Source organism: Lynx canadensis, chromosome C1, assembly GCF_007474595.2.
Source record: "Lynx canadensis isolate LIC74 chromosome C1, mLynCan4.pri.v2, whole genome shotgun sequence".
NCBI lineage: Eukaryota > Metazoa > Chordata > Mammalia > Carnivora > Felidae > Lynx > Lynx canadensis.
In genome coordinates this window covers 92,240,533-92,264,899 of record NC_044310.1, presented here as the reverse complement: position 1 = coordinate 92,264,899, position 24,367 = coordinate 92,240,533, and the positions used below count along the sequence as shown (strand labels likewise).

The following is a 24,367-nucleotide window of genomic DNA, read 5'->3' as shown; positions in this document are numbered from 1 at the left end:
AATTGAATGTGGGGAGCTGCTCAGATGAGAAGCCTAGTCCTCTCCAACCACTACCTCTGTTACACCTGCTCTCCCTTTACTACCCCATCCTAGGGCATTCCCTCGTTCTTGTAAAACCCACCACCCCGAGGGGCAGGGGCAGTGCTGGATGGCCACCTCCCTTCATCCCTATTCTGTATTTCTGAAAATGGTTTTCTAGGAGCTTCCCAAGAAAAGGGGACATGAAGGCAATTTTAAAATTTTTGTCTAAAAATGTCTCTTTACGTAAGAATCATGTCTTGCTATGAATGGCTTTTTTCTCATTTGGTGAGCTGTGTATTAGCTGCCACCCCCTCCCCTTTTTTAGGTTTATTGTGGGGGAGGGGCAGAGAGAGAGAGAGAGAGAGAGAGAGAGAGAGAATCCCAAGTAGGGTGTGCACCATCAGCCTGGAGCCCAACTTGGGGCTCTGATCTCATGAACCATGAGATCTTGTCAGACGCATAACCAACTGAGCCACCCAGGTGCCCCCCGTATGTAAATGGTAATAACTATTTTTTTGATGCAGCTTCCTTTATCATTAGCAATGTATTTTATTATTTTTTTTTTCCAACGTTTATTTATTTTTGGGACAGAGAGAGACAGAGCATGAACGGGGGAGGGGCAGAGAGAGAGGGAGACACAGAATCGGAAACAGGCTCCAGGCTCTGAGCCATCAGCCCAGAGCCCGATGCGGGGCTTGAACTCCCGGACCGCGAGATCGTGACCTGGCTGAAGTCGAACGCTTAACCGACTGCGCCACCCAGGCGCCCCTAGCAATGTATTTTATAAATTCATTAAAAAGAATGAATACACATAGATGGTACAAAACATGAACAGTAATGCAAGTTCATGCTAAAAAAATCTAGACTGATTATTAGGACAAAAAAAATGTCAACAGTTTGCATACCCCCCATTTCACTCCCTAGGGACAACTATCAAAAGTTCTTAGGTTTCTTCAATTAACTGAGAATACACACAGATTCCAGTGTTGCAAGAACCAGTGACTTTTTTTGTGGGAATGGTTGTTCCTTTTTCTAGGAAAACCCTTTGAATGGACCCCAGGGTTTTGTAAATATAGAGGCCTCGAAACATTTCAGATGACTTTCCTCCAAGGAATTTCACTGCACTGAATGACAATAAAAAATGTGGTTCTGCTGGAGACCATTTTATCTGCAGATCTTTTTCTTTTTAAAAATTTTTTTTTTCCAACGTTTATTTATTTTTAAGACAGAGAGAGACAGAGCATGAACGGGGGAGGGGCAGAGAGAGAGGGAGACACAGAATCAGAAGCAGGCTCCAGGCTCCGAGCCATCAGCCCAGAGCCCGACGCGGGGCTTGAACTCACGGACCGCGAGATCGTGACCTGGCTGAAGTCAGACGCTTAACCGACTGCGCCACCCAGGCGCCCCTGCAGATCTTTTTCTTAAGAGGGAGAGTTGTCAAGACCACAGTTCACCTCCCAGAGTAGGTGTGAAATGGGTTACAAAGTATTAGAACACCCTGGCCCTTGATCTGAGTGAAAGTTTGTCTCCAATTTTTCTTTTCATGGTCTAAAAGTGTAAGTTCTCACGGCACTCTGTCTTCAAGTTCGGTTTCCATGCATTCTGTTTCCATGCAGTTGAGATATAAAAGTGCGCTGACAGCTCCTTGAGGCTCAGCTCACACGCTGCCCCCCGCTGCTCCCCACCCTCCTCTGTTCTCTCACTTCCAGTCTCAGGTACATCATATCCTGCACTTGAGCTCTCTTTGAAGTACTTCTGTCAGCCCCTTGGGCTCTCAGTTCTGTTGCTGATTGTCAAGGAATAAATTCCTAGAGTTTTTTTTTTGTTGTTGTTACGTTTTTTTTTTTTTTTTTTTTTTTTTTTGAGAGAGAGAGAGAGGGAGGGAGGGAGAGAAAGAAGTGGGCTCACCCGATGCTGGACTTGAGCTTACCCAATTTGAGACTTGAACTCATGAACTGTGAGATCATGACCTGAGCAAAATCAGATGCCTAACCTACTGAACCACCCAGGTACCCCTATCAAGGAATAATTCCAAATGTAATTTCCTCAGCTAGATGACAACAAAAGCACCTTGTTACATGGGTCCTGTGCATTTAGCTGCTGACAGATCAGGGAGGAGCATGGTGCAAGGTACGATGTTCAAGGATGCCAGATGTTAACTATGACTGACATCCTTTATTATCTATAGGATACACATCTTTGGGGATATCCCAAAGCAGGGAACACTTACGGGTATTGTTGATCTAGCAAAACAAGCTGGTAGGAGTCAGAAGTCTAAGTCTGTATGGTAAATGTTAGTTTCACCTCTTGTGCAACTAGTTTTTGAAGACTGTATGAAGCATGCAAGTTAATATACTTTTTTAAATTTTTAAAAATTTATATTTTAATTTACATCCAAGTTAGTTAGCGTGTAGTGCAACAATGATTTCAGGAGTAGATTCCTTAATGTCCCTTACCCATTTAGCCCATACCCCTCCCACAACCCCTCCAGCAACCCTCAGTTTGTTCTCTATTTTTATGAGTCTCTTTTGTTTTGTCCCCCTCCCTGTTTTTATATTATTTTTGTTTCCCTTCCCTCATGTTCATCTGTTTTGTCTCTTAAAGTTCTCATAAGAGTGAAGTCATATGATTTTTGTCTTTCTCTGACTAATTTCACTTAGCATAATACCCTCCAGTTCCATCCACGTAGTTGCAGATGGCAAGATTTCATTCTTTTTTATTGCTGAGTAATACTCTATTGTATATATATCCACGTCTTCTTTATCCATTCATCCATCGATGGACATTTGGGCTCTTTCCATACTTTGGCTATTGTTGATAGTGCTGCTATAAACACTGGGGTGCATGTGTCCCTTCGAAACAGCACACCTGTATCCCGTGGATAAATGCCTAGTACTGCAACTGCTGGGCCGTAGGGTAGTTCCATTTTTAGTTTTTTGAGGAACCTCCATACTGTTTTCCAAAGTGACTGCACTAGCTTGCATTCCCAAGTTAACACACCTTTTATACATGTTTTGAAAGTTACCTGTCAGTGCTCTATGCCCATTTGTTGGGTTCTCCCTGTGCCTGTGAAACTGTGCATACTCCTGCATCACTGCAGTTCTCTCTGCTTCTCATCCTCCTGTCAGGACCCTAGCTGGAAGTAGTCAAATTAGGGTCTGATCCTTTTATTGGCTTTTCCAGAAACACTGCATTCCTACTTCCACACCTTGGCTTCGATCCAATCAGAAATTTTGCTTTTGTTGGATAGGCTGTTATTCCACTATCTTTGTCTAGCCTCATCCCTCTGGAAGCCATTTATCATGCTGACCATCCACTCCTTTTTGGTAGGAATCCTCATGAACTGAGCTGACAGAATCTTTTAATTCTAAACTGAAGGAAAGTAATTTTACCCAATTTAAGCAAAGTCTGTAATGCTTATTTTTTTGCAAGTATATCACATTATGTAAAATTTGTACTGAAAAGGGGCAGCTGCCTGGCTCAGTTGTTTGATCTCAGGGGTTGTAAGTTTAAGCCCCATGTTGAATGGAAAGAATACTTAAAAATTAGTAGTGGGGGCGCCTGGTGGCTCAGTTGGTTAAACATTCGACTTCAGCTTGGGTCTTGATCACTTGGTTCATGAATTCAAGCCCCATGTTGGGCTCTGTGCTGACAGACAGCCTGGAGCCTGCTTCGGATTCTGTGTTTCCCTCTTTCTCTCCCCTTACCCTGCTTGCGCTCTTTCTCAAAAAATAAACAAACATTAAAAAAAAGTTAGTAGTGGGGCGCCTGGGTGGCTTGGTCGGTTAAGCATCCGACTTCGGCTCAGGTCATGATCTCACGGTCCATGAGTTCGAGCCCCGCGTCGGGCTCTGTGCTGACAGCTCAGAGCCCGGAGCCTGTTTCGGATTCTGTGTCTCCCTCTCTCTCTGCCCCTCCCCTGTTCATGCTCTGTCTCTCTCTGTATCAAAAGTAAATAAACGTTAAAAAAAATTTAAAAAAAGTTAGTACTGAAAAAATTTAGTGTAGTTTTTCTTTGTCTAAATTCCATGTTGTATTGGGAAAGAAGGGCAGACACAGGGTCACTTTGGGAGAGTTGAACTGAATCACTGAATTTAAATACCACAAGGTGGCACACTTTTCCCATTTAAAAGTAACTGCACTCAAGAACTCCCCAATATAAATAAGCTATAAAATAACTTGAAGTTTTTTGCAATGATACTTGGAAATCACTGCTAAATGGTTTAAAGATGTAGTGGTGAAGTCAGTTTAAGAAATGGTTAAGGAGAGGGGTGCCTGGGTGGCTCCATTCTGTGCTGACAGCTCAGAGTCTAAAGCCTGCTTTGGATTCTGCGTCTCCCTCTCCCTCTGCCCCTCCCCTGCTCATGCTCTGTCTCTCTCTCTCTCTCTCAAAAATAAACAAATATTTTAAAAAATTTAAAAAAATGGTTAAGGAGAACTAGGAGTTAAAAGTACATAGGAATGGGGTCTAAAGTAATTCATGCAGGAAGGTCTCTAACATTTCCTTGTCTGGTGGGCCCATATGGAGATGTCATTGATTTGAGGAATGTCCATAGTTAAATCTTTTATTTTTCCTGAATTTTTGTTACATTTTGTGTAATGTGGGATGGATTAACTCCACTAATGATTTCCTATCATGCAAATGTAAAATATTTCATTTCCTTACATGTGTCCACACCAGGTATGTGAGATGTAGGTACAGGAAGGAAGGAGTAAAATGTAATGAGGCGGAATGAGGGAGATAAAAACACTGGTGTTGAGGAAAGGTGGGATAAGTCATAAGCAGGCTGGGCCTGGGAACTCCATGCTTCAGGTGTGGGCAAAGTAGTATGAGGGCAGAGCAGAGGGCCCTGCCAGGTTCTGCTGTGATCTGGCACAAAGTTATCCCCATCCCACTTAGGCCAGCAAGCAGGATCTTTCTCCTTAATGCACATTACCTCCCATAACCTGCACTGTCCAGGAAAGCCATGGCAATCTGCAGAGAGAGAGACAGAGAGAGACAGAGAGACAGAGAGAGAGAGAGAGAGAGTGCATGCACACATGCACACAGGGGAGGGGCAAAGTGAGAGGGAGGGAATCCCAAGCAGGCTCCACTCTGTCAAAGCAGAGCCCCAGGTGGGGCTCAGTCTCATGAACTGAACCGTGAGATCATGACCTGAACAGAAACCAAGAGTTGGATGCTTAACCCACTGAGCCACCCAGGCGTTCCTGAACCATTGCTCTTTATTTAAATTGCTATTGTAATTTGAATGACAGCAAAGGGAATGTCATGGCATTGTTTTTCATCTGTGAGGACCTAGTCAAAGGGAGGAACAGTCTGTACAGTGGTGACACTGAGTATCATTTAAGTGAGGGTCTTAACCTAATAGTGGCACATTTATTGACAATCTATGTGTCTCACACTAGAATTAAGCTCTGTACGTAGCTGCTGCACAAAGGCAAATTTTGGCTTGATAATAGTGCTTATTGTGACATGTTCTTCACACTTCATGGGCTCTTGCTCACAACACAGAAGAGTTAGTGGTAGTATTATCTCCATCCTAGATTAGAAAACAGGTTCAGAAGGGGGCTTGGATTCAGTCTCAGGTCGGTCTTACTCTAGAGCCCATGTTCACACCACTGCAGGGTGAACCTCAGAGTTCAAAGAAGGGTCTTTCACCAGAAGATTCAAGTCTGTGCTATACCATCTGCTAATAAATGAGGGGAACCTCTCAGGAAAAAGTTACACTGTTTTACTTCTGTTTTCTTACCTTGGCAAGGATCTGATGGATTTCTGGCAGAATCTTAACTGACATTTTAAAGTATAAACACTGTAAAGTTTAAGATGATTTTTATTGAAGATTCACCTTAACATTATTACAAATACAATAAAAGGGGTTTTTTTTTTTTGGTAAAAAAATTTCCTGGAATTACAGTTGTACAGTAAAACAAGAAATACATAAATATGAAGGTCATTTTCCAAGTATTAGAACAATACTAATGGAATCACTTCCATAACAATTTTTTTTTCGGTAAATATTTACATGATCACCCACAAGTATACCAACTTCCAGAATAAGACATATTTCCAAAAAACAATCAAACAATATATCCTAAGTCTTTCTCTGCATGGGATTTGGTCAATGAATATCAGCAAGAGAATTTTGTTATATATATATATAAGATGAACATAAACATTTGTAAATGCAGACTATGCTGTGTAAATAAAAAATTTTGCCAGCTTTGTCATATAGGGAGTAGCTAGAGACCACTCACATGATTAAAATATACTGTGTATATATTATCTTATGAAAAATCACATATAAGGTAATAATAAGGCCTTTGTTTCCAGAGTAGTCTTAAAATAAGGTTAACAGGCTTAATTTCATCCTTTATATTTTTAGAGTTCATATTCTTAAACATCTTGGCTATTAAAATTATGCATAGTACCTAAGCCAACACAGAAAGTGGCATAACAATTTCAGTTACAGTACTTGACTATATTCACATGACGTACCATCTAAGAATTGACCAAGTATAATTTCTGAACTGTCCCAGTTTGACCTGTTAAAACAAAATGCAACCCCATCATATGAGCCCAGTTTCTTTCAAGCATATTATAAAAGTCTTAGGAAGCCTAACAGTTCAGAGTACTTAAATGAAGTATTTTTTTAATTTTTAATTTTTTTAAATGAAGTATTTAATACTGTCAGCTTGAGCTTGCAAAGTGGTCTAGTTGGCATGGAAATCTCAGTCTAAAATTACTTCTGGATGTTTTATGTTTTGGTTGGTGGTTCGTTGAGGATTTGTTTTCTTTCTAGAAACAAATGGGCTAAGGTGGTGGATCTTGATGGCTCACAGTTTTCATGAAAAGCAAAACAAAACAGAAGAATCTAGTTTGGATAACATTACTCTCATGGTATTTCCTGGAATGGGATGATGGACTTCAGGATTTTTGGTCAAGACTTTCTCAGATTTTAAGTACTAATCCATATCGGTTGCTTGTATATGGAAGCCTTCAACACCACAAAGGGGAGTCAACCATCAGAATGCAAACTGATGGCCCAGGGCTGCTCCGCCTGCCCCCTTCACATCCACTCTGGTCTCAGTTACCAGCTCAAGTCATGGGAAGTGGGCTCCTGACCAGCTTCTGTACTTCCCCCAAACAAGGTATTTAAGATTTCTGTATCTAACCACAAATATATAGCTTTAATATGCCATTATGTTTCTCTAGGATAGGATTAGAAAGACAAGGTTATATATCTGCAAATTCTCTAAGACTGGGTGATTTGAAATTTGATTTTAATATTAAAAATCAATTTATTAAAATCTATTTTTTCAAATCCAATTTTCTAAACTCCAAATGGAACCAAAAGTGCACTTGGTATTTAAAAGGCAATTTTTTTTCAGTAGTTACATGGTTACATGTTCTAAGAAAAACCAGAAAAGTAAGGCAGACACTTAAGTGAACTTTAACAAATATTTTCAGAGGACTGTAATGAAATGTGATTGCAAAGTATCCCAATGCAACACAAAATAATATGAATCCAGACTTGCACTGATTTTTCACTGATCAATTTTTCTATTTATTAAAATGATTTCTGGGGTGCCTGGGTGGCTCATTCGGTTAAGTGTCGGACTCTTGATTTCGGCTCAGGTCATCGTCTCACAGTTTGTGAGTTCGAGCCCCTATGAGTTTGAGCCCCTGCATCTGGCTGTGTGCTGACAGTGCAGAGCCTGCTTGGGATTCTCTTTCTCTCCCTTTCTTTCTGCCCCTCCCCTACTTGCGCAGTACATGTGTGTGCGCGAGTGCACACACTCTCTCTCAAAAATAAACATTAAAAAATAAAATGATTTTCTACTACATAAATCAAGATGTATCTGGTGGCTGCTAAAATTATAAAGCCATGATATTTATGCATTTCAAGATTTCCACATTTTGTTTTTAAAAAATAATTCTGTATCCTTTTAAATACTGGGAGTCAGTCTTGTATAAAGGTATCAGGCTGAGCGCAGGCAAGATGGACAATGCCTGGATTACAGCATGTTTTACATATCTGAAGAATGTCTTCCCTGAACCTTGCTTACAATCTATAGTTATTTTCAAAACTGCAAAATTATTTGCATTAGTGCCAATGAAAAATATAGTCTAGAAATATTTTGAAAATAGAAAAATATGTTTTTAATACATCATAAATATCTCCAACACTACCTTCTTATCTCTGTTAAATACTTTGACACCCCCCCACCCCCGCAACACCCCCATAATATATAATGGACGGATCAACTCACTTGTTAATCACAGAGAGCAAGCAAGTCTTTACCACTTCAGCTAACATTTTCCTTGGTTAGACTAAAATGTTCAGGTCACATTTTTTCCTTTCAAAACAAAACAACAAAAGTATTAGTAACGACTCAGAAAACCTTATCTCTCAACATTCAAAATATTCTAAAATGGAATTTAACCTTTTAAAAAATATCTAGGTGCAACAGTAGTACTGGATTAATTTGGAATACCTAATCCTTGAATTGTTAAAAAACCGAAAACTGTAACATGAACTACTCAACTTTTTCTAAACCTTTAAATTTGGGTATTGAAATATTTTAATGTATTTTCCCTTTACTTTGCCAAAACAAAAATACCTAGACCAAAATTATTCAAACATACCACATTTTTTTTTGACATGGTTTTGAAAGTAAGGACTGGGAATTACTGGTTCTAAAGAATCTACATTTTTCTGCAGTGACTGAATGATTCCAAGAAAATTAAAACTCGTCATGTAAGACCAGAAAAACTCTTCCCACCTGATAAAAAGATGATCTATGTTTCGAGCTTGTTAAACTGGATCCAGATCAGATAATACTTGAAAAGCTGCATTGGATTATGTTATATTTTATTGTCTCAAAACAACAACTGTTATAGTAAAGGAAAAAACATACTATCCCATCGTGGGGAGTTAAAATAGAAAATCACGAGTCTATGTCAGTAATGTCAAGCAGCTGTCCCCTGTCTTATCTGCCACCTCCTTGGAACAATTTTCAGTTTCAGATAAGTCTGAACTTACACAGAAAAGGCTGCTTGGCTTTTGATGCTAAGGTTTTTCTCCTGTTCTGAATTTTGACTCCTGAAACCAGCAGATATTATTCAGTGAATAATAGAACAGCTCTTAAGGTGCCTCATGGGAGCCTACCATACTGAATATTAAGCTTAGCTTGAATCTCATATATAGTGCTAGCGGGAGTTGTGCAGCTCATCTAACATTAACAAGTAACAATGCATGCTGCATAATAATGGCGTTACACTCATTCACACATCTCAGACTTAAACACGCTTATTCCACTTGTGACGGATACATTTAGAATTAAGCATTCTCCACGCTTTGACTGTAGTATAACATTTCCCCGAGGGATGAACACCCAAACTTTCTATCAATTATTTAACTAAGAAGAGTTAATAAACCTAGTACAATACCATAGGTAGTATATAATATTATGGAAGATACCCTTAAGAGATTGTAACTATCTTGACAGAATTTATAGGGTTCAAGACATTCACTTACTATCTCCCAAACATTAAAATTAAATAATTAGAGCCCAAACCTGTTGAGCACCTACCTCTACTACAGGTTTTACACTTCAGGACTGAGCTATAGTCAGACGTATAATGTTGTTTTCCCCACCTGGCTGTTTCAAAAGAAAGAGCAGGCTTTCATTATCATGTGCAGTGACCACAGAAGCTGTGTGCCTCTAAACACACGTGGCACAGCACCTGGATACTACTGTTCTGATGTTCCCTTTTGGTGGGTGGGACAGGATGGTGGCACACACTTTCACAGAAGGAATCAGTGTTGGCTTTCCTCTTGATAGAGGAACGCGCTTCATGTTTCAAATATGTTCATTTTCTCATAAATGCTTGAATGAAGTGCCTTGACAGCTTGATTGCCCATGTCTCAAACTCCCAGGGAAGAAGCTTCAGTTCACCAGCTTGACTTCTAGCGTTTGATCACAACTTGTTCATAAGCTCCAGACCCCACCCTACAACCAGAGGAAGAAAAAAAAAAAAACCCTTCAAAATCTTTAACTGTAATGTTTGAAATTGTTCTAATTAACCTTGCACTCAAAGAGTTAGGTGCATTAGGCATTTTCTACTAGATTTGATTTCCACAAGGTTTAAAGATATCACAGATAGAAAACACTGAAAATATTAAATGTTTAGGATTAGTACACTGGATTAGTCTAGACACACTTATTCCTACAATAATCTAGTACTGTTCCTAAATCTTGACCTGTGGCAAGAAAACTTTTCTTTAAACATGTTTATACATAAATCCTAAAATCAGTCTTATCCTAGGGCATATACTAACTGGCAATTTACCCAGGCCTTGCAGAGTTATGGGTGATAGTTTTTAGTTGCAATTATAGTGTGATGTCTTTTTTGTTTGTTTTATTTACTTATTTTGTGAGAGACAGCACAAGTTTGGGAGGGGCAGAGAGAGAGAGGGAGAGGGAGAGAGAGAATCCCAAGCAGGCTCTACACTGTCAGTGCAGAGCCCCATGTGGGGCTTGAACCCACGAACTGTGAGATCATGACCTGAGCTGACGCTTGGACGCGCAACTGAGCCACTCAGGCACCCCTACAGTGTGAGGTCTTAATGCATCTTCCTGGAAAGTGTGAGAATTTTTTTAGTCAACATGCCAATGTTTTTATATGTAGTCAGTAATGTAAATTATACCCGTGTAATACAGATTTGAAGTGAAGTGATCTTGAAGAGAGGTTTATTTCTTCACTAGCTTGGTTTGGCAGGCTGCTGGTTGTCCCTCTGACTCTATCGTCTCCTTCTTCGCAGTTTCAGCTGGCAACAGGCTGTCCAGGCTGCTCAGCTAGAGGCCACATTTCCTAAATGCCTTGTTGATAGGTGTTGCCATGTGACTGTTTCATGCCATGGAACATGAATGGGGATGTGTCAACTTTGTCTCACTTGCTTAAAGAGCAATTGCTTGCCTTGGACTGGTAGCAATCCAAGTTTGACAACAGGTAGGGAGGATGGTGAAGGGCAAAACGGAGGGCACTTGCATCCATGAATCACCTTTTATGGCAAAACTCTCTGTCCTAACAGCCTGGCCACTGTATTTTCGTTATACGTATCTGTGATAGCAGCTTTGCCGCAAAGCTGCTCTGCCTTGATATTCCAGGTGCTAACCGACCTCTATCAATAAAATATGGAGAATACTAAAAATTTAAAATTAGCAAACTCTGTGAATAAAACAGGTGTTTAAATGAAGTAATGGCCTCATCAACAGAAGGTTTGTTACTGCTGATGTACCCAGAACCTTGGCCCTATGTTATAATGGAACACACATGTTCCCTCTATTGTTTCTTCATCTGGGAGGATACAGGTTTTCTACAAGTCTGTAAAAGCACAGTGTCTTTTTGATGGTAGCTGGATTTATTTTTAGATGAGGATTTTTGACCCCTCGAGCAATCAGGCGGGGAGCTGAGTGGTGGTGTCGCATGGAGGGGAGAGTATTACTGCTTTCAGTTTTCACCAGTACCTATCTCCTCATGTGTCAGGATGCCAGGGGCCACACAACCTGACATTTCACTCTGAGAATTCCAGAGACCAGTAAGACCAAAAGCAAACAACATGGTTGGTCTCTTCCCATAATGAGGAATAAGAGGAAATCCTAAAAAAGTGGGAGTAATGCAGTGGTTATCAGGCCACTGTGTACTGACTTGGAATTCTCAGTTGACTGCTTAGAGGCTCCTGTTCTTACAGATTCATTCTGCAGAAGAAACAGGAACATCCTTAATGGAACACCAGTGAACACCCATTCACAATTACAGATATTGGAATCTGAAGGAGTCTTGGTGAGCCCCACTGCACCCTGGCTGTTAGATGCCTTAAAACTGTTCTACTCTGGCAATAATGTAGTAATAGGAACCAGACTTTCCCTCCTGTTGTAAATAGCTATAATATTTTATAGAACATATAAAACAACATTTCATATCCTGGACAACAAGCAGCACAGGACTGGTCCTGAGAGAAGGGAAATCAACGAAGAAAAGTCTAAGACAGTTTCCTTCAGGGTCCTCCCAGCCTTCACTGCAGGAAGACAGAACCCAAACATAGCCAGGTGGTATGTATGTATGTATGTATGTATGTATGTATGTATGTATGTATTTATTTATTTATTACTTTCTAAGCAGGCTCCATGCTCAGTGTAGAGCCCAATGTGGAGCTTGAACTCACAACCCTGAGGTCAAGATCTGAGCTGAGATCGAGAGTCGGATGCTTAACCAACTAAGCCATCCGGGTGCCCCAGCCAGGTGGTCTTTCTGAGTGTGGGAGTCACAGGTCAGAGCACAGGGAGGCTGCGGGCTGGAATTTGTGGGTTAGGATAACAGAAGGAGGGGTAGGGGAAAATAATGGCTGGAGAATTTCCAAATTTGATGACAACTGTAAACCCACAGACCCAAGAAGCTCAATGAACCCCAAGCGGAATAAACACAAAGAAAAACCCAGGCACACCATAACCAAATTGCTAAGAACCAGTGATAAAATCTTAAAAAAGTAGCCAGAGATGAAAAAAAAATCACATAGAAGAATAAAAACCGAAATGAAAGCAGACTTTTTTGTCAGAAACTATTGTCTCAAAGGCAAGCAAGGAGCAGCCTGTGCAAGCACTCCCAGGCCGGTTGGGCTGTGTCCACTAGACTTTAAGTGTATGACTGGGGATACTGCTCCCCCAAGTCTCTATTACTCTGCTCTGTTCTCTTCATTTTCATGGGTTCACTTTTTTTTTTCAATATATGAAATTTATTGTCAAATTGGTTTCCATACAACACTCATGGGTTCACTTTCTTAACCACATATGGTTCTTGTGCCTCTTCAGTGCCTGAGTAAATGACTCTAGTTTCATCTTGTGCTGACAGTTTCTCTCTCAGAATAGATCTAATGCTAACACATTAGTTTCTCTGAGACACACCAGCTAGTTATGGAGAGTCTATGTGCACAGGTATTGTGCTGGACACTGCAAATAGCTCGATCTCAATAATCCTGCGAGAGAGACCTTTAATTAGTGTATATGCAGTACTGCATGCTAGATTATGTTTTAGTCACTTACATGTCTTACCTCACTTAATTTAGGCCTTGTAACTCTTACGAGGTGGGTTCTGTTATTGTCACTATTTCGTAGGTGAGGAGACAGGCAGAGAGAAGTGAAGTAACTTATCAAAGATGCACGGCTGATACGCAGGAGGGCTTGGGACTGAACCCATGTAGCCCAACTCCAGAGCCTGTGTTGTTAACCCCAGTGATAATGGTTGTCTTTTTGGTGGTAGGTAAGAGATGTAACTTGTCAGGATCATAGCTAAACTAAGCTAAGCTGGGTCATGATGGTTAAGCCAGGAATGAAATCCATGTCAGACTGCATGGCCCATTCTCTTCACCACGATACACTGTCTCTAACATTCCTCAGGCTTTCAGTGGCATGTAACATTAATCATCTACTTCAACCCCTAATTATCATTTTAGGCTTTCATGCATTAGGTGATGATTATTCTTTTTTTTAAAATGTAGATTAAAAAAATTTTTTTTTTAAAATTTACATCCAAATTAGTTAGCATATAGGGCAACAGTGATTTCAGGAGTAGATTCCTTAATGCCCCTTACCCACTTAGCCCATCCCCCCTCCCACAACCTCTCCAGTAACCTTCTGTTTCTTCTCCATGTTTCAGAGTCTCTTATGTTTTGTTCCCCTCCCTGTTTTTATATTGTTTTTGTTTCCCTTCCCTTATGTTAGGTGATGATTATTCTAACATTCATTTGGAAAAGGAGTGGGAGCCAGAATTCTAAATGCCTTCAGAGCCTAGGTTCTAGATTATTTCTCAAATAGAAAATTAACCTTCTTTCCTCTTAATAACAACGATATAAACAGCTAGCATATACTGAGAGCCTTCTGTGTATTAAGCACTACGCTAAGTATTTTACATAAGTTATCTAATTTAATCAGTAAAATCCTATCAACTAGGCATTTATTGGTCACTCCCATTTTTCAGGTGAGGAGAGTAAGGCTGACAGAAGTTAATAGTATCAGTGAAGTCAATAGGGGAGGGACTTGGACCCTGAGCAGTCTGAAATGAGAGTATAGATAGCTGTTGCTTTTGAACATTCACTATTTTGGTTCCTTTTGGTTGGAACTTCTATTGTTTGCTATTCCTGTACCTAAATTAATAAACACTAGAGCTTACTGAGTATATTAGGTCATTTGCTCTTTACAACAATCCCATGATTATCCCTGCTTTTCAATGGAGGTAACTAAAGTTCCATTGAAGTTAAATGATTTACTGAGGCCCCAAGTGGTCTGGCTCAGATATGAACTCAAGTCTCTTTAACTCAAAACACATGGTCTCTCTACCATATAATATGTATTACTGTCTTCATAAATGTCATTTTCTACCTGTTCCTTGCTACTAGTCTCTCCTTGTTCCAACCTCCCCACCCCCATCAAATTATGGCCGCTTAGTTTTCTAACATGCTAGTATCATAGATCATTTTCCTGCCAAAGAATGACCAAACTGTGCACATGACAGAAAAGGATACATTCTTTGTTATGGCAACAGAGGCTGTTTATAACCTGGCTTTGAGATTCTTACCAACTTCATGTCCCACAGGCAGCCTTCACATGCCCCCTCCTCAGAGTACCTGTTCACTGGCAACTCCCAAAGTAGGTTATATTATTCATAAGCCAGTAAGGTATGGCGGTTAGGTACAACGAATGTGCTCTGGGCTCAAAGAAACAGGAGTCTGAATCTTGGTTTTATCAGTTATTAGTTTTAAGGCCTTGGGCAAATTATTTAACCTCTTTGTTTTGTCTTTTTAAAGACTAATAATAGTACATCATGAGTACTGAAAGAGATAATGTAAGAACTGAATGAAGCATATATATGTGCCTAGCACATATGAGTAAATGCTCAGTGTTATTAATAATTATTATATATTTACTATTATATAATTAGATATTATAACTGTTATGCCTATACATTCATTCTCTTTGAATCTACTACCAGGAATATCTGTCTTCCTCACATCCACCTGCCAACCCCCCACACTTACTTTTAATTCTTTCCAACTCTCTCTTCAGGTGTCAAATTTCTAGTAAGTTTTCTCTGAGTGAGGTCCCATCTCTGTTCTCTCAGAGTCTCCTCTACTTCTCTATATTATAGTACTTATTACACTACTATAAATTTTAGTTTGTCTATCTCACCTGATAGAAAGAGTCAGATAATAAATATTTTAGGCTTGGTGAGCCATTATGGTCTCTATTATACTATTCAATTCTGCTGCTGTAGCATCAAGGCAGCCATAGATAATACATAAACAAGAGTTGCTGTATTCTAAAAAAAAATATTTTTTACAAAAACAGGTAGTGGGCCAATTTGGCTCACAGGCTGTAATTTCCCAACCCCATATGCTAGACACATAGGCTAGCTGAGGGTGAACTGGGTCTTTCTATCTTGCATCCTTACCCACGACTTGGCCCAATAAATAGCTACTGAATTTAATGGGTGGATAACTCAGTGAGAGTTAATGAAAACTATAAATTGCATTTACATCCTCTATAAACCCTAGTTCAAATTAACTACTTCCTCATGGCCTCTTTATATGTCTCTCTCTTACCTACCTATCACAACTGATTGCAGTTAGTTGCTGATGTAGGTTCTCTGCTATATCCTTTGTAACTTTTGGACTCTGCAACGTGCTGGACATGGAGGAGGAACTCAATAAAAGCAGTATTGGTGGAACAAATGAATTAGAAATTCCTTCAGGTTTTGAGCATTAGAGAACAAAATAACTGTCTTGGACACGGGGGCTCCCCAGTACAACTGTGACTTATTCTGGAACTCTAAATAAATATTACATGGAAATACTGAGTATAAGGGATGCACATAAGGTCAGGGGTCAGAATTCCTTAACTGTCCCAAGCCATCTGTGCTCAGTACTATTTGCTGCAGTACTGGAAATCAGAAGTAAGTCTGGCAGGTGCCTTTTCTTCATCTGAATCTGAATAACTACCAGAATGATGTTTGGTATTCTGAACTTTTCTTAGTATGTATGTTAGACTCTTGTAGGGTGGAGAAAGGGGAGTACAAAAAAGGTTAGTACCAAGTGTATGCTGGTGAGTGGTCATGTAACTGCTCATAACAGACAAGATCACTGACTGAAATGTAATTTTGCTTTGCTCTTTTTAAAATATCAGACTAAGAACTCTTTTCTAAACATCCTTTTTCATTGCATCTTGCCCAATGCTCTTCTGGTCCTCTACTAATATGTTCTAAAAACACATTTAAGAAAACCAACAGATAAAACTTATTAAATATAATTTCAAACATACTCAAGATAAGGAAAGCTAAGAGCTGTAATTCTTCTCATGGATGCATTATATGTATTTTCTAGCCTCAATCTAATACAAACTTTGTAACTTTCACCTTCTACTCAAGAACATATTCTTTATTTAATACGATGCTATCTGGACCACGTACCTATTTGGAAGATGATGGCTGCCGAAGGTCGTACTTCCCCCGGGACCCACAAATAACCTCAGTCCTTCTTCTGCAATTCACATTAAAATATTTGTTATAGGCACACGTATTACATTATTGTCAAATGATATTCCTATATTAAATTCATAATTTACATTTAAGTTTTATTAAATACATTTTTATTTTTTATTTTTAGATTTTATTTTTAAGTAATTTCTATACCCAACATGGGGCTTGAGCTCACAACTCAGAGAGCAAGAATTGCACACTGTACTGACTGAACCAGCCCCAAGAAATAAACTTTTAGAAAGCTACACATATATTTTAAAAACAGGCAATTTAAAAGATATGCTTTTTTTTTTTTTTAAGTAGGCTCCATGTCCAATGTGGGGCTTAAACTCACAACCCTGAGATCAAGAGTCACATGCTGTACTGAGTCAGCCAGGCGCCCCTAAAAGATATCCTAATAGTTATTTCTCATTAACTTCCCTAAAGTTGTTTTTCTTTAAAACTGAGTAAAAAAGATTTCTCTTCCTACAAATTTCCCTAAGTAAGGTTTAATTACTTCTCTTTACAACCAGTTACATAATGAAACTAAGTCCATTGCTAACTGCTCTCTATTCATGCCAGTGTGAATAATTACACCTTTCAAACTGGTGGCATGTAAATTTTGCCTCAGTGAAAATGCTGAGGAGGGAATAAAGGATTCTGTGATTCACTATCATCTCAAGATCACTATCCAACCCTGCAAATTACACAGTTGTTGTGTCCAGTTATGATAAAGCAGATACAGACATCTGCTGTAAGGTACATAAACACGGTAGACGTTGATGCATACACAATAAAAGGCTTCTTTAAAATTGGATGTTTTTAGGGGCATCTGAGGGGGGGTTAAGTCAGTTCAGCATCTTTTTTTTTTTTTTAATTTTTTTAAATGTATATTTATTTTTGAGAGACACACAGAACGCGAGTGGGTTAGGGGCAGAGAGAGAGGGAGACACAGAAGCAGAAGCAGGCTCCAGGCTCTGAGCTGTCAGCACAGAGCCTGACGTGGGGCTCGAACTCACGAGCTGTGAGATCATGACCTGAGCCGAAGTTGGACGCTCAACCGACTGAGCCACCCAGGCACCCCAGCATCTGACTACTGATCTCAGTTCAGGTCTTTATCTCAGGGTGATGAGTTCAAGCCCCACGCTGGGCATGCAGCCTACTTAATCCACACACCTTCTGCACTGGAATCTAGGCTGAAGTCTTGACTCTGCAGTATTTTCTCTACAATATCATCTGCATCCACTCTGGTGTCATCAACTCGCTTCAGCTGAGATTCTACAGAATCTTGCTTCACTGGGCATCTTTGAAAATAATTAAAAAATTTTTTCCCTTGTTTTTATTATGTTATGAGAACAAAGTTGTTTTTTTCCTCTCCATTTAAACAGAGACTGGAAAGATACCTGTTGAACGGTTCTGAAGTGGTATCTTCTTTGCCAGCTGTATCAAGGTTTGGTTCAACTATTTTTTGCTCAATTTCATCACAGGGCTCTAGAATACTTTCAATTCCTGTTGATGTGCTTCCCACTGAGGTATTTCTCCTGTGGCAGAGGTCAGAGAAGCTAGATGACCGGGAGTGGCACGAGCTATACCCTGTTAGAGAAAAATTGCTTTGGGTAAAATACTAACACCAAACACACTGCACGTAAACGTTCTCCCACACCCTGGCAGTTACAAGTAATACTTTAGAACAATAAATATCTAAGGAATTCAACTTCACTGTTAGCCTCTACCTGATACTTTTGACTGCTGGCTTGCATAGCTTGATGTTCTAGAATGTCCACAGGCACCAAGTTCATCTGGAACAGAGGCACTCTTTGCTGAAAGATCTGCAATAAGTCATAACATGATGTTACCATTACTGCCAAGAAGTCAATGGTCAATTTGTATTCTTGTCTGCAGATTTTAACTGCTAAGTTGATTATCAAGAAAAATTAGTTGCAAAGTGAAAAGAGACCCTTTTAAATTGGTACAAGGTAAACAACTGCATTGTAAGAAATCTAAAAAACTTAAATACCATGGTCTATTGAAGAAATATAGTTTTGGGTGCCTGGGAGGCTCAGTTGGTTAAGTATCTGACTCTGGACTTTGGCTCAGGTCATGATGTCATGGTTCATAGGACTGGGCTCTGTGCTGACAGTGCAGAGCCTGCTTGGGATTCTCGCTCTCACTGCTCTCTCTTAATATAAATAAACTTAAAAAAATATGTTTTTCGTAAGATTTAGCAGCACTCTACCTTAAATAAAACCATTTCAGGGTGCCTGGGTGGCTCAGTTGGTTAAGTGTCCGACTGCGGACTTCGGCCCAGGTTATGATCTCACAGTGCATTTGAGCCCCACCTTGGGCTTTGTGCTGACATGTCAGAGCCTGCTTGGGATTCTCTCTCTCTTTCTCTCTCTCTCTCTCTAAATAAATAAATAAACATAAAAACAAAAAGCATTTCAGTTTTTATGTTCAGTATTTCTCTAATAAAAATGAGTCAGATGTATTCTTATAAATACTCACAAAATTGTGTGCTTTTTGAGAAAATCCTGCTCTCAAAAATCCATCACAGCAGTAAACTAAAGAGCATGTTGTTACTTTAATATTAGTGTTGCTAGTGTTAGGCTATAATTTGGGCAAATGTCTGTGGTTTAAATCAACACAGCATGCAATGTAGCAGTGAGAATAAAAGTTCTTAAGAATTGATTATAGTATTCAGTTTCCAAGTAAATGTACAAAAAAACAGTGTCAAAGCCATTTCTAGCAGTTCCCTGATAATGTGCATATTCCAGATGCCAATTATGTATTTCCAGAACCAGGTTTCACAGAATGCAAAACTGTGGCCATTTTCATTAGCATGAACTATTTGAAAACTAGAACTGCTTTTCACTTAGAGGCAAAAGGAAACCAACTGAGTAACACAGCAATTACAGCAGCAGTTCTATAAATGATACTGGATGTTGCTGGACCAAGCAATGCTGCCAAATGAGTAAGCTACTGGAGCAGCCTGGCCCTTCTGCAAAGGTTTCTCACTTCTGGGCAGGCTATAAGATACAAACTCCAAACCAGCATCCCTAGTCCATTTTATAGTGGTCCTAAATGCACAGCTGATCTATACGAAGATCTAAACCCAAAGAGGTGGTTCATATCAAGAATTATATAGGACCAGGGTGCTTGGATGGCTCAGTTGGTTGAGGTCTGACTTCAGCTTAGGTCATCATCCCACTGTTCTGTGCTGACAGCTCAGAGCCTGGAGCCTGCTTTGGATTCTGTCTCCCTCTTTGTCTGTCCCTCCCCCACTTGTACTCTGTCTCAAAAATAAACAAACATTACAAACATAAAAAAATAAAATCTTAAAAAAATGATATAGGACTGTTTTTTTCTTATTAAAATATTTTTTTAATGTTTATTTTTGAGAGAAAAAGTGAGACAGCATGCACAGGGGAAGGGCAGAGAGAGAGGGAGACACAGAATCCAAAGCAGGCTCCAGGCTCTGAGCTGTCAGCACAGAGCCTAATGTGAGGCTCGAATGCACGAACTGTGAGATCATGACCTGAGCCGAGGTTGGATGTTTAACCGACTGAGGCACCCAGGCGCCCCCTAGGACTAATTTGCTAATCGCATCACTACACCTTTCTTTTCATTCTTTCAAATAATAACCCTGCTCACATCACATGAGAGAAGAAAGAAAGCTCCTAACTCCTTTTTCTTCAGGCAACTGAACATTTTAGGCTTTTAACTATTGGAGCAGATCTGGGTGTGGCTGGGAGTTTGCCTGGGGAGGTGGCTCTCAAGGTGTGGCCCGGGGCCCGGCAGCATCAGTGTCACCTTGGAACCCACGAATGCAATTTTCAGGCTCCAACCCCGATCTACCCAATCAAAAACCTCTGGCTGCAGTGTCAGCAACCTATGGTTTAACAAGCCCACCAGGGGACTCTGATGGACACTCATGTTTGGGACCACCAACAGAGGAGAGTGTTCAGTGGGGGAGAAGCAACACCTGACAGGTGGCTGGCAGAAGTTGCTAGGTACACTCCTGTAGTGTCCCGTTCCATCTGTGGGGAGAAGTACACCAAGGGGGTGTGTGTCAATACAACATTGAGTTGTTAATCTACCAGAGCCTGACATTTCAGACAAAACAAAGCACTGGCTCACCCCAAAATTGCATAATTAAAACTCTGCTGATAAATTCTTGGCCCATTTCAAGCCAGGTACCCACAGAATTTTTTATTTTTCTTTCCAAGATCTTATTAAAATTTTTTTTTAATGTTTATTTATTTTTGAGACAGAGAGAGAGCATGAACGGGGGAGGGTCAGAGAGAGGGAGACACAGAATCTGAAACAGGCTCCAGGCTCTGAGCTGTCAGCACAGAGCCCGACGCGGGGCTCAAACCCACGGACCGCAAGATCATGACCTGAGCCGAAGTCGGCCGCTTAACCGACTGAGCCACCCAGCGCCCCTCCAAGATCTTATTTAAACTCCAGTTAGTTAGGGGCGCCTGGGTGGCGCAGTCGGTTAAGCGTCCGACTTCAGCCAGGTCACGATCTCGCGGTCCGTGAGTTCGAGCCCCGCGTCAGGCTCTGGGCTGATGGCTCGGAGCCTGGAGCCTGTTTCCGATTCTGTGTCTCCCTCTCTCTCTGCCCCTCCCCCGTTCATGCTCTGTCTCTCTCTGTCCCAAAAATAACAAAACGTTGAAAAAAAAAAATTAAACTCCAGTTAGTTAACATACAGTATAGTATTGGTTTCATGAGAATTTAGTGATTCATCACTTACATATAACACCCAGTGCTCATCACAAGTGCCCTACTTAGTGCCCACCATGCTTCAGCCCATCCCTCTACTCACCTACCCACCTCCTTTACCCACAGAATTTGAAATCTGGGTGTGACTTTGGGAATCTTTCATGATGTCAAGTGGTGCCATTTCTCACAGATTAAAAAAAACAGTAAGCTACACACTCGTACCTGCTATTCCAAGATGGATTTTGAGAGTCTCTCCACCTTTTCTATCTTCTTCCAGAGATTCAGATTCACCAGCAATTGGTAGAGACATTGATGTAGAAGGAGGCCTGTAAATAAATATTTCAAAGGATCAGAACTTGATTAATGATGGGTGAATCAGAAAGCTTGAGATAGTGTTAAAGAATGGTTGTGGAGTCAGTGCACCACTTTAGTAAGGTGCCTGCTTAACGGTACCTCTTTGAGGGTGAATGTCATAAAAATCAACACATACTGTATGAGCTGCCTCAAAACTGGAATACACTACATGGGGAAAACAAAAGATTTTTACTCAACAAAAAATGTTGAGACAAGAAAGGGGATTGCCTCCACAGAGTCTGGAAAAGAGGGGCTCTGGTTGTATGTCCCCGGCACCATCTATGGAGGATGCTTCAACTGTCAACTCTCAGACAAGGCAGGGAGGTTACCTGAGGCAGAGAAGGTGGTATCAAAACCCTTTGTATCTGAGGTCGGAGGGGAATACGTCATGCCTTCCACTCCAGGGCCTGAGCTCTCTTGTTGGCCTACTAACTTCTTAAATGGTACCCACGTTTTTAACTTCTACCTTGTTCTCTGTCAACGGCTTACTTACCCTAGGGGGAATCTGTAAAGAGCCCCAGTTGTTTAGATTGTTTTTTGGGCTGGATTCTCTAGGGGTAGGTGATGGATAGCTTTTCATTGGCTAATTCAAGGCTCCTATCTCCATGTGGAAGATGTGTAGCAGGTTGGGGCAAATCTGAGTTCTAACAAGATTTTTTTTTTTTTTTTAAATAAAACATCCCTAACTTTTGAGGTTGACAGTCTAGAGGAAAACCACATCTTCCTAGAGACTATCCCTTGGTGACCTGAGGTAAAATAGGGAGGTGGCTGAAGGGATAGTGGGTGAAGCTGACCCACTACGTGGCAATTCCTTTTTTGTTTTTGTTATTTTGTATTTACTGAAATTCAAAACATCCTAGCAAAGTACCTCTAAAATAAAGATTGCTAAAATAAACTAGAAAAGTATTTCCAAGATACAGATGACCAAAAATTAGTTAGCCTGAGTATATTAGTTATGTTGTTGCTGGAACACATTACCACAAACTTAGAGACTTAACATAAATTCATTATCTTACAGTTTCTGTTAGAGGTCTGACATAGGTTCCACTGGACCAAAATCAAGGTGTTGGCAGGACCACATTCCTTCCTGGAGGCTTTAGGGGAGAACCTGTTTCCTTGCCTTTTCCAGCCTCCAGAGACTGCCAGCACTCCTTGGCTCAGGCTCCTTCCTCCATCTTCAAAGCCAGAAAGGCTGCATCTCTCTCTGACTGTTCTGTATTTTGCATTTCCCTCTAACCCTGACATGCTGCCAATTACCTTTTCTCTTGGATTATACCTCTTCCCTTTAAGGACCCTTGGGATTATAGTGGGTCCACGTGGAGAACCCAGAATAATTTCCCTATTTTGAAGTTAGATTACTACTTTAATTCCACCTGCCACCTCATTCTCCTTGGCCATTTAACTCAACATATTCACACGTTCTAAGGATTAGGTGTAGACATCTTTGGTGGTGCTGGGGACATTAGTCTACACACATTAATATACTACAGTTTAATATTTTCATGACAGTTCAGTAATTGTCATTCAGTTGCCCTAATACAGAATTTATCTTTTTTTATCTATGTAGAACATTAAACTGGCCAGATGCAATAGTAACAAAAAAAATGTAATGCGATATAAAACCCATTGTACAACAGTATAAGTAGTGGTTATTTGTATGCATACGTTCATATATGTATATATAAAACTATACATGTGTACACGTGTATGTGTATATATTGTGTGTGTACATATATTGTGTGGTAATTCTTAAATTCTTAATATATTATGTCAGTAGAATCCTCTGGCTATTTAGGTCCTTGAAGATACAGACATTTAAGACTGTCATTAAACCTATTTCGAGATTCTTTCTTTCTTTTTTCTTTTTGTGTTTATTTATTTTGAGAGAGAGAGAGAGAGAGAGAGAGAGAGAGAGAGAGAGAATGAATGAATGAATGAATGTGGGGAGGGGCAGAGAAGGAATCCCAAGCAGGGACATAAGACTTGATCTCACAAACCATGAGATCACAACCTGAGCCAAAATCAGGAGTCGGATGCTCAACTGACTCAGCCACCCTGGTGCCCTGAAACCTATTTATAAATTATTTTTATCATAAGGTCTCCTAAATTCCAAAATTGCATATCCTGTTGGGATATTTTCAAGTATTTGTCTTGCAAGTATATTGAAGTCAATATATGCCCAGCTAAGGCCATCTTCTCTTCCTAAATCTGCTTTCTTCTTGTATTCTCCAACTCTGTGAATGTCATCGTAGTCCACAAAGTCACTGAAACTACAGTCCTAGATACTGCCTCTGGGTCCTTCCTACTCACATTTCTCCATACCCAAACAGTTTCCAAATCCCACAGATTCTCCCATGTTTTTCCTATTTGTCATCTTTTCTCTGCCTCCAGTAATTACTTTAGTTTGGTCTTTGTACCTTAAGACCACAGGAGTCTCCTAGCTAGGAGCTTGTTATGAACATGTTATTCTCTGATTAAAAGCATGCCAATAGCTCCTTTCAGATAAAGCACAAACTCTTTATAAGGCCCTTTGTAGTCTGGCCTAGACCTACTTCTTCAGTTACCAAAGGCTGTATTTTTAAATAGTGTGAAATAATAGTGGCCTAAAAAGCCCTGCATTCAATATTCTATAAGAAAAAGTAACATGCAAAACAAATACACTTACAAAGAATGGAGTCTACAGTCCCAGTCATTAAT

General features: G+C 40.1%; 1 protein-coding gene across 3 annotated transcripts in view; it reads right to left on the bottom strand.

Moving 5' to 3' along the window:
• Window positions 1–5,834: 5,834 nt before the first annotated feature.
• The window catches only part of FAM102B (family with sequence similarity 102 member B), a 95,355-nt gene continuing 76,822 nt past the window's right edge, over window positions 5,835–24,367 (bottom strand). Inside the window, exons 6-12 of one of the 3 annotated variants that reach the window (XR_003970789.1) lie at window positions 21,533–21,642; window positions 18,325–18,420; window positions 17,995–18,184; window positions 17,768–17,895; window positions 16,544–16,613; window positions 8,293–10,035; window positions 5,835–6,564 (exon numbers count right to left, since the gene is read on the bottom strand). Coding sequence is in view for 1 of the 3 variants with exons in the window: in XM_030324728.1 (XP_030180588.1) it covers window positions 9,993–10,035; window positions 16,544–16,613; window positions 17,768–17,895; window positions 17,995–18,184; window positions 18,325–18,420; window positions 21,539–21,642 (631 nt within the window). In the remaining 2 variants the exon portion in view is untranslated. Of the gene's footprint in view, window positions 6,565–7,715; window positions 10,036–16,543; window positions 16,614–17,767; window positions 17,896–17,994; window positions 18,185–18,324; window positions 18,421–21,532; window positions 21,643–24,367 lie in introns of those variants that run through there. The other 2 variants (XR_003970790.1, XM_030324728.1) reach the window with 2 other exon arrangements.